Source organism: Vulpes lagopus, chromosome 7 (assembly GCF_018345385.1).
Source record: "Vulpes lagopus strain Blue_001 chromosome 7, ASM1834538v1, whole genome shotgun sequence".
In the NCBI taxonomy this organism is placed as follows: Eukaryota; Metazoa; Chordata; class Mammalia; order Carnivora; family Canidae; genus Vulpes; species Vulpes lagopus.
The window spans coordinates 67093764-67108170 of NC_054830.1; the positions used below are offsets into that span (position 1 = coordinate 67093764).

General features: G+C 39.5%; 1 protein-coding gene across 5 annotated transcripts in view; it reads left to right on the plus strand.

Annotated features, from left to right (window-relative positions):
* The window catches only part of LPAR1 (lysophosphatidic acid receptor 1), a 133059-nt gene extending 123168 nt beyond the window's left edge, over window positions 1–9891 (plus strand). For all 5 annotated transcript variants that reach the window (XM_041763939.1, XM_041763943.1, XM_041763941.1 and 2 more), the window contains exon 4: window positions 7427–9891. In XM_041763939.1, coding sequence (XP_041619873.1) covers window positions 7427–7728 — 302 coding nt within the window. In that variant the 3' untranslated portion in view covers window positions 7729–9891. The remainder of the gene's footprint in view (window positions 1–7426) is intronic.
* The last annotated feature ends 4516 nt before the right edge of the window (window positions 9892–14407 follow it).

Sequence of the window (14407 nt, forward strand, 5' to 3'; positions counted from 1 at the left end):
ATGCATGAATGCTGATTATGATGATAAGTGATTAGAAGTATAAGACGGATAGTAAGACATTATATGCCAAGGGATAGAATATATTCTCTCTCCCTATTCCCTGATAGCTAGGGTGTGGGTATGAGACTTAATCATGGCCTCTCTTATGCCCCTACATGGAACTTTGAATCCTGAGGGATTAACACAAAGAAAGGCCAGGTTGATTAGTGATTTTTTCTAGGTAGCTCCTGCAGGATCCAGGGTCTGATGTGGCAGCAACATGGGTAATGCATTAACCCAATGCATAAACCCAACATGTTTCCCCAGAACTCAGAAGATTCCATAGATAATCTGGTATCCATCAGGATTGGTAGCAATAGACTAGTTTTATGCTACAGTAACACATGCATATGTGGTAAGACTTTTGCCTCCAGGGTCCACCTCATTCCCTCTTGAATGCACTGTAGAACCCAATCAGAGAAAGACCTTGCATCCTGTTGGCATCAGTGTTTATTTTCCAAACCTTACTCAGTGACCTTATTGCTAATTAATTTTCCTTGTTTTGGATATGTCTATTGGGCAGTTACATGTGACTTTTGTGTGACAGACACATTGATTGTCCACTGTAGGCAGCTACTGTTCTAGGTGCAAGAGATCCAGACGTGACAGAGACGGCATTTACTTCCTTTACAAGGCTGACATTCTCATTGAAGGAAGATAGAAAATAAACATGTTAAATCAATAAGAGAATTTTGGGTCTATAGATAAGCAATACAGAGATGACAAGATAGGAAAGAGTGTAGTGGGGAAGGTGTGCAGCATTAGGATAACCAGGGGTAGCTTTTGAGGAAGCAGTATTTAATAGTAAGTAAGTAGATGTGAGGATCTACAGAAGGAGTGTTCCTAGGTAAAGGAGGCGTCAGTGCAGAGGCCCTGAGACCGGAATGAGCTTGGCATGTGTGATTAGAATCTAGTCAATGAGGGATGAGCGGCCAGTCCTATGGGGCGTTACGGATCACGGTAAGGGGTTCAAGAAGAAAGCTTTCGTAGGATTTTAAGCAGGAAAGTGATGTAATATGAATTGACTTACACTTATGAAAGATCATTTTGGCTCTTCTGTGCAAGTTTTAGGGAAGAGGCATGGAGGAAGAGGAATTGGTTAGGAGCCTGTTGCAATAGGCAGATGAAAAGTATTGCTTACTTGGCTAGGATTGTAGCCATGGAGAAGTGGTTTCTACTCACTGTTGTCAAGCACAGATGTTCTTCTGTAAGAGGTGACACTGGCATGCAAGCTGCTGCAGCATATGCTTTCCCATGTCCAGTTGCAGGATGAGATTGACAGTCTGTTGTAGGATGGGGGGCGGGGTAGGTATGTGTATGGTACTCAGTAGTTTAGCGTGAAGGAGAGTGTAAAATACTCCAAGCGAAACAGTGTTGGCATTCTCTGTGTATGGGAGAGCCAGTGTTGTGTTGCTAAAGACAGTTTAGCTAAAATTTTTATCCAGAAATATTCAAAAGAAAACGTAATGAATAATACATTCTGCTTTGAGATCTATATGTTGCTGTTGTTATTTTTAAGATTTTATTTTTGTGTAACCTCTACACCCAGAGTGGGGCTCGAACTCATAACCCAGAGATCAAGAGTTGCAAGCTCTACACACTGAGCCAGCCAGGCACCCCGAGATCTGTATATTGCTCATATCCTTCCTTAAAGGATAAATGTTGCTCTCGGGAGTGAAGGAAACATTGGAGTACCCCACACGATGAATGAAATCATGCAACTTTAAATGTATGAAGCATTTGCTTTGACCATGAAGAAGCAGAAGTGTATTAATTTTATCTTCTCGGTGTTCTAGGAAATGGATTTTATAAAGGGTTGAGTTTATTCTTTCAGAAAAAACTTTAATTTCAGAAAGTCGTTTACATCTCAATTGCAGTGACCCCCCTCGACTGCTAGACCTAAGAATAAGCTTTTTTTATCTGTGGTCTGTTATCTAACAGCCTCTTTTAAGATGATACGTAGTTTAGAAGGATTTCTTACCATTTTGTTTATGTGTACCTTAATAGCAGAAATCATAACTACAGAAATTGGATGGAATTTGGGGATCCCAAGATACTGCCCATGCACAATTTAGTGGCAATGGAAGGAGTGCATGTATTTGAACATTTATTTTCTCCTTCAGCCTCTACCACAAGCCTCTGAGATTAGACCGTTTCTTAGATCCTTGGAGAAACAAGGAGAGAGAGGCCGACGAAGAGGTTGACTTGAACACAACCCTGATATGGAACTGGGTTAACCTTGACTTGTTTTAGATCTGTGGGATGTCTGGTTTTGGGGGTAAAAACACAAAATTTGCCAGCCAGACTGGAAATGTTTTCTGGTTTTCCTTTGTCAAAAACTTGGGCTCTTTCCCTAGCCGCCTTCTCTGTCAAAGGTTTTCTCTCTTTTACGTTGATTCTTATGTTCCATATGTAAGCAAAGTTCAGCTCGTTAGGGAAAAGTCACTCTAGGAAAAAAAGACTCTAATTGTGGGACCAGATGGTAAGCATTATTCAGCCGGTGAGGTTGTGTAGATTTGAGGGAAGGTGTGGTAATGTGATCTGGTTCTGCAGCTGTGACCTGTTGTTCCAAAACAGCCTCCTTCCCCCCTGACTTTCACGTCTACATTCCAGCACCTCTTCTTCCATCTTTGTGGGCATCGGAGCCCTCACAGATGGATTTGACAGATGCGTAAGAAAGGAATGAAGCTCGTTCTAAGAGGAGAGTAGCTTCAGCTATTTTATTCTAACCCACAGATATTTTTTGAGTATCCATCTACCCGAGTTACTTGTAACCTGGACAAATAGTGCAGAATGTAACCACTCCTGTTCAGCATGCTGGGAGACAGTTTTCCAGGACTCAGCTTGCCATGAGCCTACCATGCCCTTAAGGCATCTGCATCTGAAGTCTGGCAGGTGCCTCAAGACCACAGATGGGGAAACTCGCACTCATCATCCCTAGTCTCCTCATCTTCCCCCAGAAACCCCGATCAGCCCTTTTTCCTGTGGTTCCTCCTTCAGTGAAAGGTAGCATTGTTTTTCCTTCACCCCCCTGGGAAATTGGGACTCTTTGTACCTTACCCATTTCATGCACTCCATCTCCTAAATACTCTACTGATCCTTTCCTACTCATCCACGTTGCCATTGCCATGATTCAGGCTTTCATCATTTCCCTTCTCGAATTTGGAAACATCCAGTGTTTCTGTCTTGATTCTAATCCAGTTTATTTTCTTCTTCCATTCTATTATTGTGTTCTGCAGTGAGGCCAATGACATTAAAATCTTATGGGGGAAGTAGGTGGAGATGGTTCTTATAATCTCCCATGGGTTGTTGCAAAATGTGGCCGGGCCTGAGAACTAGTGTGCCACCCTGGAGAAATTTCAAATGTCTTAGCCAGATACACAGGCCTTCATGACAGACGTTACAATAACCATAAACTACTTATACTTCCTCTTACTTTCCTACTATTGCATACGATACCTTGGTTTTAGGCCTTGGTCTGTGGGACTATGTCCATCAGAAATGTTCTGGAAAGCAGTGTCCCCACTGAGCATCACATCATTTCATTTGCCATCTTGGTATAGGCATTGAGTTGACACATGAGAACCTCCCAGGTGATTTAGGGCTCCCATGCTTCTCTGCATTCCCTCTCTTTTTCTTCTTCTTATCCTCCTTATACTCAACAGCAAGTCCTTGGAATCTCTTAGAGTCGAGGTGGTGTCATTAGAACTTTTTGAAATGCCAGGTTTTCTACAGTCCAAAATGTGTTTCCACATTCTGCCCTTGGAGGAAATCTGCTCTGGTAGTGTGCTCTCCATCAGCCTTCTCTCGTGCTACCCACAATGGCTATAGGTAGTATAGTCAAGTTGATGCACAGTGTATAGAGAGCTTTTACATGTCTTGCCTTAATGTGATTCTCACCACACCCTGTGGAGTAGACAGGGTGCTGTCACTTTTCTACTTTACCAACACGGAGATGGAAATCCTTTTTACTCTTACTAACCTGCTACAGGTATGCACTTGAGTCTCTACAGATTAAGTTGATACGGTCCATAATCCATGTCTCAAGTCCTAGCACCCAGTTGAATTATGGTTGGCTACTTATTACTTATAGGGGCCTGGGTTTGTGTAGTTTTTGGTTTTAGAAGCCTGGGGGTAAACCCATACTTTGAGCAAACTCGATTTTGTAACATTCACTCACTGTCTATTTTTTTAAAGATTTTATTTTTAAATAATCTCTGCATCCAACGTGGGGCCCAAACTTACAATCCCAAGATCAAGAGTTGCACGCTCTACTGACCGAGCCAGCTAGGCACCACCACTCACTGTTGTTTAGAAGCCTCAGCACCTTTGTTCCATATCCATAGTCCATCTTCACTTTTGATCAGTTTGGTCCTTGGCACCTCCGTGAAAGAGAAGGGAAGAGAATATACTGGAAAACTGTGTGATTGGTTTTAGATGTTGATTTTTGAGGCCTGTACTGTGAGTAGCCTCAAATGACTCAATCAAGTCTTGAAGAACCAGAGTATTGGGACTGTGGGTTGGGCTTGATCACAGTACTAAAAACAGTTCCTTTCAGTGAAGAAAGGAGATGATTCCAAGTTCCTCAATGAAGTGTCCGCATGTATTAGCTCCTGTATCAGCCTGGTGTTTCCCACTTCCTGTCTCTGATCAGGCAAGTCTTCTTGCCTCTTTTTTTTTTTTTTTTTTTTGGTCTAAAAGTAAGACCCAAGGGTTAGTTTCTGAGACTCTGGCTTTTATTGAAAAGATCTTGCTCTTTTTTAATTTAAAAACTGGAAGAAATTCTTAAACAACAAATGACCCATAGCTGAATGCAGTCACTTAAAGTCTATGAGAATAAGGATGTTCCCTTCTGCTGCCCGGGAGGAGAAAAAGATCATTTTATTGAAAATAAATCTGTTGAGATGCATGTTGCTGGTATCTAATCAAGCTCTGATTTTGAGTTCAATTAGAGCTTTGATAAAAGAAAGGGAAAGGAAACTTGCAAGAATGCTCTCCCATTCATGAAGGGCCTGCGTGTTTTTAGTTTCCAAGTAAATGGAATAATGGGACCATGCATTTTCCATCCAAGCATTTTCCACCCTGAGAATCATTCCCTTCCTGGCTTCTCAATGAATAATGCATTATTTCTGAAACCCAAGAGGCATTCCTTTGACTTCCCTTTATGTTTAGCTTTCTGAGTGATTTTCAAGCAAGGAAATTCAAGGACTTGGAATGAATGCTTTATTAACATTTTTACTTGAAGTTCAAATAGGTCCTTGGCTATTATCTCCTGATATTTGAAATATTTTTTTCTTTCTATCTAAGGCAAGTCTAAGGTATTGTATTTAATAGAAAATGAAGCACCTTGGACAGTCTTCAAAGTGAACAGCAGTTGAAAACCAATACACATTTGTGTTTTCGAACAAAGAGCTTGAGGAGGGTACTTTCCTCCTTTATTTTCATTTCCCTGCGGAATAGGTTCAAGGAAGAAAGCTCGCATTTAAAACGGGGCTGTTTTTGGAGACTAAATCTCATGTGTTTACATTTTACAAAACTCACTCCTTGAGGCTAGTCCAAATCCACGACCCCAGTCCAAGCCTGAATCTACCGAGGCCAATGCCATTGCAGTCTGAAGATGCAGTTGCACTTCAGTGGTCATCCATGTTCACCGTGTGTTCCCTGTGGAGCCTGGTTATATATATGGGGTGAAGCTGTAAGGGGAGGTGATGGTGCCCACCGATTCTGCTGACCCGTGTCCTCTTGGCCGACAGCAGATCCTGGAATAACAAGGTAGATTTTAGTGCTGTTTCACAATTTCCATTTTTCCTGGGAGCCAAATGAGTGATTTTAGGAACAAAGTCAACTGAAATTAAGAATATAGTCTGTATTTCCATGCTTTTGGACAGTTCTAGTGAGATCTTAACAATTCAGTATGGTTCGGAGGAAAGGAAAAGTTGATCTAAAGTAGTGAAACAGCTAAAGCATAAAATTTGGTTTAAATTATTTAGGTTTGAAATGAGTCAATCAGAGAAGGACAAACATTATATGTTCTCATTCATTTGGGGAATATAAATAATAGTGAAAGGGAATAGAAGGGAAGGGAGAAGAAATGGGTAGGAAATATCAGAAAGGGAGACAGAACATAAAGACTCCTAACTCTGGGAAACGAACTAGGGGTGGTGGAAGGGGAGGAGGGCGGGGGGTGGGGGTGAATGGGTGACGGGCACTGAGGGGGGCACTTGACAGGATGAGCACTGGGTCTTATTCTGTATGTTGGCAAATTGAACACCAATAAAAAATAAATTTATTATAAATAAATAAATAAATAAATAAATAAATAAATAAATAAATAAATAAATAAATAAATAAGGTTTTATGAAGTCCAGGAAGCAGAAATACAATATAGTGTTTTCTCAGTCCCTTCATTTGAAGGGATAATGGTTTCTCTCTCATATGGTGTTGTGCAGATTCAGTGAGTTAGTATTTTTAAAGCATACAGAACAGCGTCTTTTAAGGGTTGGTTGAATAAAAAGTAAACATCCGTCATATCGTTGGAAATATGATGCTGAGCAGATAAAAACAGTATTATTGTTGTCATTGCTAAAATACATACTTAACAATTATTTTCTTAGCACTCATTTACTCCTTACACCAAACCTGATGAGCTAAATGTAAGTTCTCTTTTTTCCACGTCAGAAAACGGAAGAAAATAATTGCCTAAATTCACCCAGTTATTTTTTTATTTTTATTTTTATTTTTTTAAGATTTTATTTATTCATGAGAGACATAGAGAGGCAGAGACATAGGCAGAGGGAGAAGCAGGCTCCCTCTAGGGAGCCTAATGCGGGACTGGATCCCAGGACCCAGGATCATGACCTGAGCCAAAGGCAGACGCTCAACCACTGAGCCACCCAGGTGCCCCATCACCCAGTTTTTAAAATAACAAAGCAAGGATTTGGGTCCATTCAACCTGAATTCAGAAAATATGCCTTAATTAAACATTAAGGGGCATTTGTCACAGGCTTACTTTTTGCCCTAAAACAACATTATACTGCTGAAAACCCCACCCTTGTACGTGTTGAGGTGTGTATACCCAATGCAGTCATTCATATCTCAGTTGCTAAGCTTTGCTCAAAGTAATGATCACCATTGTCTTGTAAATACTCAAATTTTAGTAGGGTCTGAATCAGTGAGATTTTATAAATTATTTTAACATTAAAACTTTCTTCTGTTCTTCTCCCCCACCCCAAAAATTAGCATTTCATTTCAGATGATGATCCGGTGGCTTTGAATCTCAGCATTTTTATATTGAACTGAAATCATTTCACATTACAGTTGGCTTGCTTCATAATTATGAATTTTTTTCTGTTCTTCTTTTTGAAAATCTTGATCCCTGTCTTTGTAGGTGCCTTTATCATCTGCTGGACTCCTGGGTTGGTCCTGTTACTTCTCGATGTGTGCTGTCCTCAGTGTGATGTCCTGGCCTACGAGAAGTTTTTCCTTCTGCTCGCTGAGTTCAACTCCGCCATGAACCCCATCATCTACTCCTACCGCGACAAGGAGATGAGCGCCACCTTCAGACAGATCCTCTGCTGCCAGCGCAGTGACAGCACCAGCGGCCCCACGGAAGGCTCTGACCGCTCAGCTTCCTCCCTCAACCACACCATCTTGGCCGGAGTTCACAGCAATGACCACTCTGTGGTTTAGAAAGGCAACTAAGATGAGAAGCCAGCCATCCTTGATTGAGGGATGAACAGCCTCCCCCTACCCAGATGCCAGGGCAAGGTGTGGGGTGTGAGAGAGAGAGGAAAAATAAACTCGTGTACTTAAACACTAACCAATGGCAGTATTTGTTCCTAGACCCAACAAGACTTGAGAGATGTTGCAAATTAGCTTATGTGACCACCCTCATCCTGATCCCCCTTCCTTTTGAAAGTAGAAAGTGAAGATCTTGCAATGGAATTCATAAACAGACTCTGGAGTGTCCATTTAGACTACACTAACTAGACTTCAAAAGATTTTGTGTGGTTTGGTGCAAGTCAGAATAAATTCTGACTAATTGAATCCACAACTTCTTCTACATACAGGCTTCCCTTTTTTTTTATTTCTAAACGATACATTTCATTTAATAAACATGTTTATGCCTGTCAGCATGCTTGTGATGGATAAGACTATAGGCTGTTTTTAAACTATCATTAACTCCATTTTTTTCCTTATGTAGGGAAACTGTAAATTAGAATTATTTTTTAGAAAGCATGCATGTAATGTATGTATGCAGTATGCCTTACTTAAAAAGATAAAAAGGGTATTAAAATTTTTAAATCTTCTAGGACATAGAAGAACCTAGATGTCAAAGCCAGTATTTGTTTAGGCTATGAAACAGTGCTCTAATATTACCTTTTATCAAAGTGTTATAACACATCTAAAACCGGGAATGTAAATTTATTACCAAAAGAATATGTACTCTAAAAAAAAAGTTACCAGAGATGAAATGCAGTACTATTGTTCCTACATATTTATAATATCCAAGTGCATTCTAATTATCAGTACATCAGAGGAATGTTTTAATAGCCTGTGTTTTTCTGTATTATAAAATAATACATAGTCATTGTAGAAAACTTGAAAAATACAGGAATGTATAAAAGAGAAAAAAATAATTACTGGTAATATCACAACCCAGAAGTAACCACCGTTAACAGCTTCTCCCCTTGTGTATGCCTCTATGTATATTATATACCTTTTTATATAATTGGCATCATACGTAAACAATTTTATAACCAGTGTTTTTCTTCCACTGCAGAGTTGTCACAATTTCCTATGGCATTAAAAATTTTATAAGAACATAATTTTAATGGCTATACAATATTCCACTTAATGGATGCAACTCCGTTTATTTAACCGTTCCCACATTGTTGGCTACTTAGGTCATTTCTAATTTTCGCTGTTATAAATAACGTTGCAGAAATTCTGTGTACATAAAACTTTGTCCATATAATTGATTATTTACTTAGGACATATTCCCATGAAGGATTTTCTTTTTTAAATGTGAAATGTCTTTTTATGCTCTTACCTTTTCTAAAAAGGGATTTCCTGCTTTGCACCACACGAGTGGCAGTTGAGAGGAAAGCTACTTAAGTTGCCTTTTTACATAGGAAATGCAGTGGTCACTTGAGTTGAGAGTGACTTCTTTTTATATCACAGATGGACTGGAAACAGTTGTCACAAATAACCAGGACGCCCTAATTAATATGTCTAGCAATCCCAAATTTCGTCCAAGGAGCCAATTTCCAGCTCTTGGTAGCCACAACTGTAATGTAGAGGTGAAGACAATGCAAAGAAATGAAACATACCAAGTGAATAAAGGATCTTCATATTAAATGGCTCGAGACCCTCCTGGAGCAAACGGGTTGAGTGTGTTGGTATGTGACTGGATACTGTGTATTCCTTCGGAATCACCTCCAATAGACTGCCACCATCGTAGGTGATATCTGTTCAATGGATTGTCCAGATGAACTAGTTATTGCACCAATTTGTTATAATAAGTAACCAGTAAAGTCCCAGTCATGAAGCAGGTATGGGAACGTTGGGAGTATGTTTAAGAGAAAGATGTCCAGAAGAATTGTTTTGTCTAGGAAGGAAGAAGTGCGTTCAGTCAGCATTTGAGCAGAGGGCAGACTTGTAAGGTGCCCACAGTGAAAAGAACATGGGGAGCCAGTTAGAAAGGTGTTTGCACATTCTTTTTACAAAATACAAAGCATTTTATGTGGGAAGTGAATGAAGTGAACTTGGACTTTCATGTGAGTATATTCTGGACTTTTTGAAATTAAAAACTTACTAATTGGACCTTAATAAATTCATTTTCAGAGTTTGGCAGTGCGTGGTTGTGGTCAGTGCTGTTTCTCTTGCTCAAAGAGTCTTCCAGTTTGTGTTGCATGGTGCCTTTCTTCTGTGAACGACTTTATTTCCCTGCCACCAGGGCTTCTGAACTCTTGAGGTGAAGCCACCATGTGCTTCCCCACCTCAGAACTGCTGCTTTCCAATGTCAGTAATAAGTCTCATTCTTTGTGTGAGTTTCTTTTGGAAAAAGTGATTTTTATGAAAACCTTATGGTGACTCCATGAAAAACTCTCACTCGGAGTTTATAAAGTAACAGTGATCTTCATGCATATTGATTTTTTCTTTTTTTTTTTTTTAAGATTTATTTATTTATTTTAGAGAGGTGGGGAGGGGCAGAGGGAGACAATCTCAAGCAGACTCCTGGCTGAGTGCAGAGTCCCATGCGGGGCATGACCTCATGACCCATGAGATCATGACCTGAGCCGAAACCAAGAGTCGGACACTTAACTGACTGAGCCACCCAGGCACCCCTTCATGCTTGTTGATTTTAATTACTAACAAAAGTCATAGGAATTTTCCAATTATATGCCAATTATATTCTTTGAAATATATTGCTAAGATGTTGGAGAAGATAAAACATTTATTCAAATGTCCCAATGAGTATTTGGAAGAGTTCTGAATCTTTACATTTAGGTGGTTTTAAGATTGTTAGAAATCAGGTATCTTAGAACTCTTCTTCACAAATTAACCACCCCTCACATATTGCCTTTTTTAAATTAGCAGCCATCATTTTCTAGAGTCAGAACCTCAGCTGATATACAATTAATGAGTCTTATTTTTTCATTTTCTTTTCCAATTAACTATTAGGTTCCACTCTGTCTTCCTCCTAATTTATTCTACTAGTCCCTAAACTTTTGAAATGTAATTTTGTGATATTGTTTCTAGCCCTTTTTCTTTGAAAGATTTTATTTATTTGAGATAGAGCATGAGCCAGGAGTAGAGGGAGAGAGAGAAGCAGACGCCCTGCTGAGCAGAGAGCCTGATGCAGAACTTGATTCCAGGACCCCGAGACCATGATCTGAACCAAAAGGACATGCTTAACTAACTGAGCTCCTCTAGCCCTCTTTAAAAAACCCAACTGGTGATTCTTGCTAGATTAAAACTGTAGGAACGCATCTGTATCAGGTTCCTTCATTACACCAAGGTAAGAACATTTTTATGGCAAGACTTTTGAAACAAATTACTTACTTTTAACATCAAGTGAGCTTCACCTGACCCCAAACCCTCCAAAGGATGGGGGTTTGTATGTGTGTTGGGGTGGGCTTGGGTGTAGGCATCACCTGAGAGAAGAAATGTGTATAACTGAGAGCCAAAATGGGTCAGCGATCTTCCAACACGGTGTGTTCATTCTGTAACATTCACCTGTACCTTGATAGTCTCCCCCATAAAATTCTCTAGTTCTTCTTGTAAATACTTACAGACTATTTACGAATCTGTTTAATGGTGTGACATCTAAAGGCCATCTTAAAATCTAAAGCAGAGATTGGCAAACTAAGACCCACTGGCCAGACTACCAGTTTTTGTATGAACTAAGGATGAGCTTTACATTCTTAAATGATTGGGGAACAAGGGAGGACTATCTTGTAACACATGGAGATTATGTGAAATTCAAACTTCAGTGTCAAATAGTTATATTGGAATACAGCCACCCTCGTCAGTATATCGTTTCTGGCTATTTTTTGTACTGCAATAGCAGAACTGAATAGTTGCAACAGAGATCATCCCTTGAAGTCTAAAATACTTACTCTCTGACCCTTTACAGAAAAACTGTGCCAACCCCTGATTTAGAGATTTCATTTTCACCCATGCTGCCCTCCTCATTTGACAGTGTATTGTTTACTGGAAGGGGGAGGGAGAAGTTGGGCATCCTATGATCTCTTGAGCTCTCGACTGCAGAAACGATTATCAATTGCTTTTTTTATACTAAACATAATTTTTATTTTGTAACAATCTCAAAGTTTGCCAAATTTACAGAACATTTTCTTGAACCATTTGGAAGTTGCTGACATGATGCCCCATCATCCTCAAATGCTGTGTGAGTCCTGCAGACGTTTTCTTTCACAGTCCGAATACAGCCATCAAAATCAGGAAATTCACACTGATAAACTACCATTTAATTCACAGCCCTGTTTAACTTTCACCAATTTTTCCACCAATGTTCCTTGTAGCAGAAGAATCGAGTCTAGGATCACTGGTTGTATTTAGTTACCACAACTCTTGAGGCTTCTTCAATCTTGAAAAATCCCCAAGTCTTTCCTTGACCTTCATGACCCAAGATCACTGGTCATTTTGTAGAATGTCCCTGAATTTGGGTTTAATATTTCTCTATGATTAAGTTCATGTTACTTTGATAAAAATAACACAGACGTGTTGCTGTGGTTCTTCTCACTGCATCCTATCAAGTAGCCCATGACGTTGATTTGTTCCATTACGGGTGATATCAACTTTGGTTACTTGATTCAGGTGTTGCCTGTCAGATTTCTCCACTGTGAAGAAAACCATTCTTTTTACTTTTTTACTTTTTATTTTTTTTTTTGCTTTTAAAATTCTTTATAATAATAGCATTTTGTAAGAAATATTCTATTCCTCATGGAATTTTAATGTCTAGTCTTAGCATCCATCAGTATTCCTTAGATGAATGAATCATTACTGCGATGTTTGCCAAATGATTTTTTTTTTTTAAGATTTTACTTACTCATGAGAGACACAGAGAGAGAGGCAGAGACACAGGCAGAGGGAGAAGTCCCGATGCAGGACTCGATCCCAGGACCCTGGGGTCACCCCCTGAGCCGAAGGCAGGGCTCAACTATGAGCCACCCAGGTGCCCCTAAATGATGAATTTCTAATTCTTTTTTTCCTCTGAATTTCAGGTTAGCTTTCTACTGTAAGAAAAAGTTTCGTCCTCTCCTATTTACTTATATCAATATGGGCTCATAATTCCAATTTTATTCAGGTAGTTATAATGTTGCTAACGTTTTAAAATTAAGCTTTCTTTTTGAGGTAACTGTAGATTCACATGCAGTGGTAAGAAATAATCTGGAGAGATTCCTTTTATCCTTTACCCAGTTTCCACCAATAGTACTATCTTGCCAAACCAGTGTAAAGCACAACCAGGATACTGACATTGATAACGATGTATAGAGTGGTTCCCTTACCACAAAGATCCCTCCTGTTACACTTTTATAGCCACAGTCCTTTCCCTGACCCCCATCCTGACCCCTAGCAAGTGCTAATCTGTTCTCCAATTCATCAAATACATTTTAACATTTTCACACTGAAACTTCTAGTACTTTTTTAAAACAATGGTTGCAACTTGGAGGGCCTGATACTTCCCTACAGCTTGTGTGTGTGTGTACTTGTTCAGAGACAGAGTTTTGTGATTATAAAAATTACACAGACATAAAAATTACACAGAAATGGATCAAGTAGAAAGTAAAAACTCGCCTCACGGGTGGAAGCGAGACCACAGATCTCTGTTGCGTTACCTAAGAAGAAGAGACCCTTACAAAGGGATCTTATATTTCATTTTATACAACTTTCAGTATCTTCGCATTGACATCAGGGAAGCCAGAGTTCATTTTGCTTTGATATAATATTGTTTATAACTGGTTTGCATCTTATTTCTTGAAACTTTCGGGAAAGGAATCTTTTTTTCTTTTTCAAAAAGATTTTATTTATTCATGAGAGACACAGAGACAGAGAGAGAGAGAGAGAGAGAGAGAGGCAGAGACACAGGCAGAAGAAGAAGCAGGCTCCATGCAGGGAGCCCGACGCGGGACTTGATCCCGGGTCACACCCTGGGCCAAAGGCAGACACTCAACCCCTGAACCACCCAGGTGTCCCCTTCCACAACCTGATAAAGGTTTTCCCTGCCACTTAAGAATGCTGCAGTTAAAATTAAGTAGGAACAATGAAGTACCAAGGTCCGGGCTTTCAAATTAATGTTTTATCAATATTAGTTTGTGCTTTCTGAGTGTGTCTTGTTTAGCTTACCTTGACATGCTTTGGGAAGATTTTTAATATTAGTATACGTTGGATTTGTAATGTGATCTGTAATGATCTTACAGAAGACACATAATTTGTATTTTGGTCTTTGCAAAACCCCTCTTCCACATGAAGAAACTGGGTCTCAGAGGAAAAATCAGGGACCTAATATTTGTTGTCTATAGAATTATTTCAACATAATTGCATCTATTCTATGTGGCAATCCGTAATTCCTCGTACGTCCTTATCTTGGCTCCCCAAACAAATTTTGAGTTCCTTGAGGGGTGAGATGTATTGCATTATTTTTATCTTTTAAAGAACCTGGCACAGTAAAAGCTATAGAAGGTAACAGGTCATAAACAGGTGCATGATTCGTTCTGTGCGGTGCTTAGGCTTGTATAGGCATTCAGGTATGACTGTATCCCAAACTAGATTATAAATTCTTTGAGAATGAGATCATCTTGTACTTTATGCCTTTTTATGATGCAAATTACTGGAACAAAAC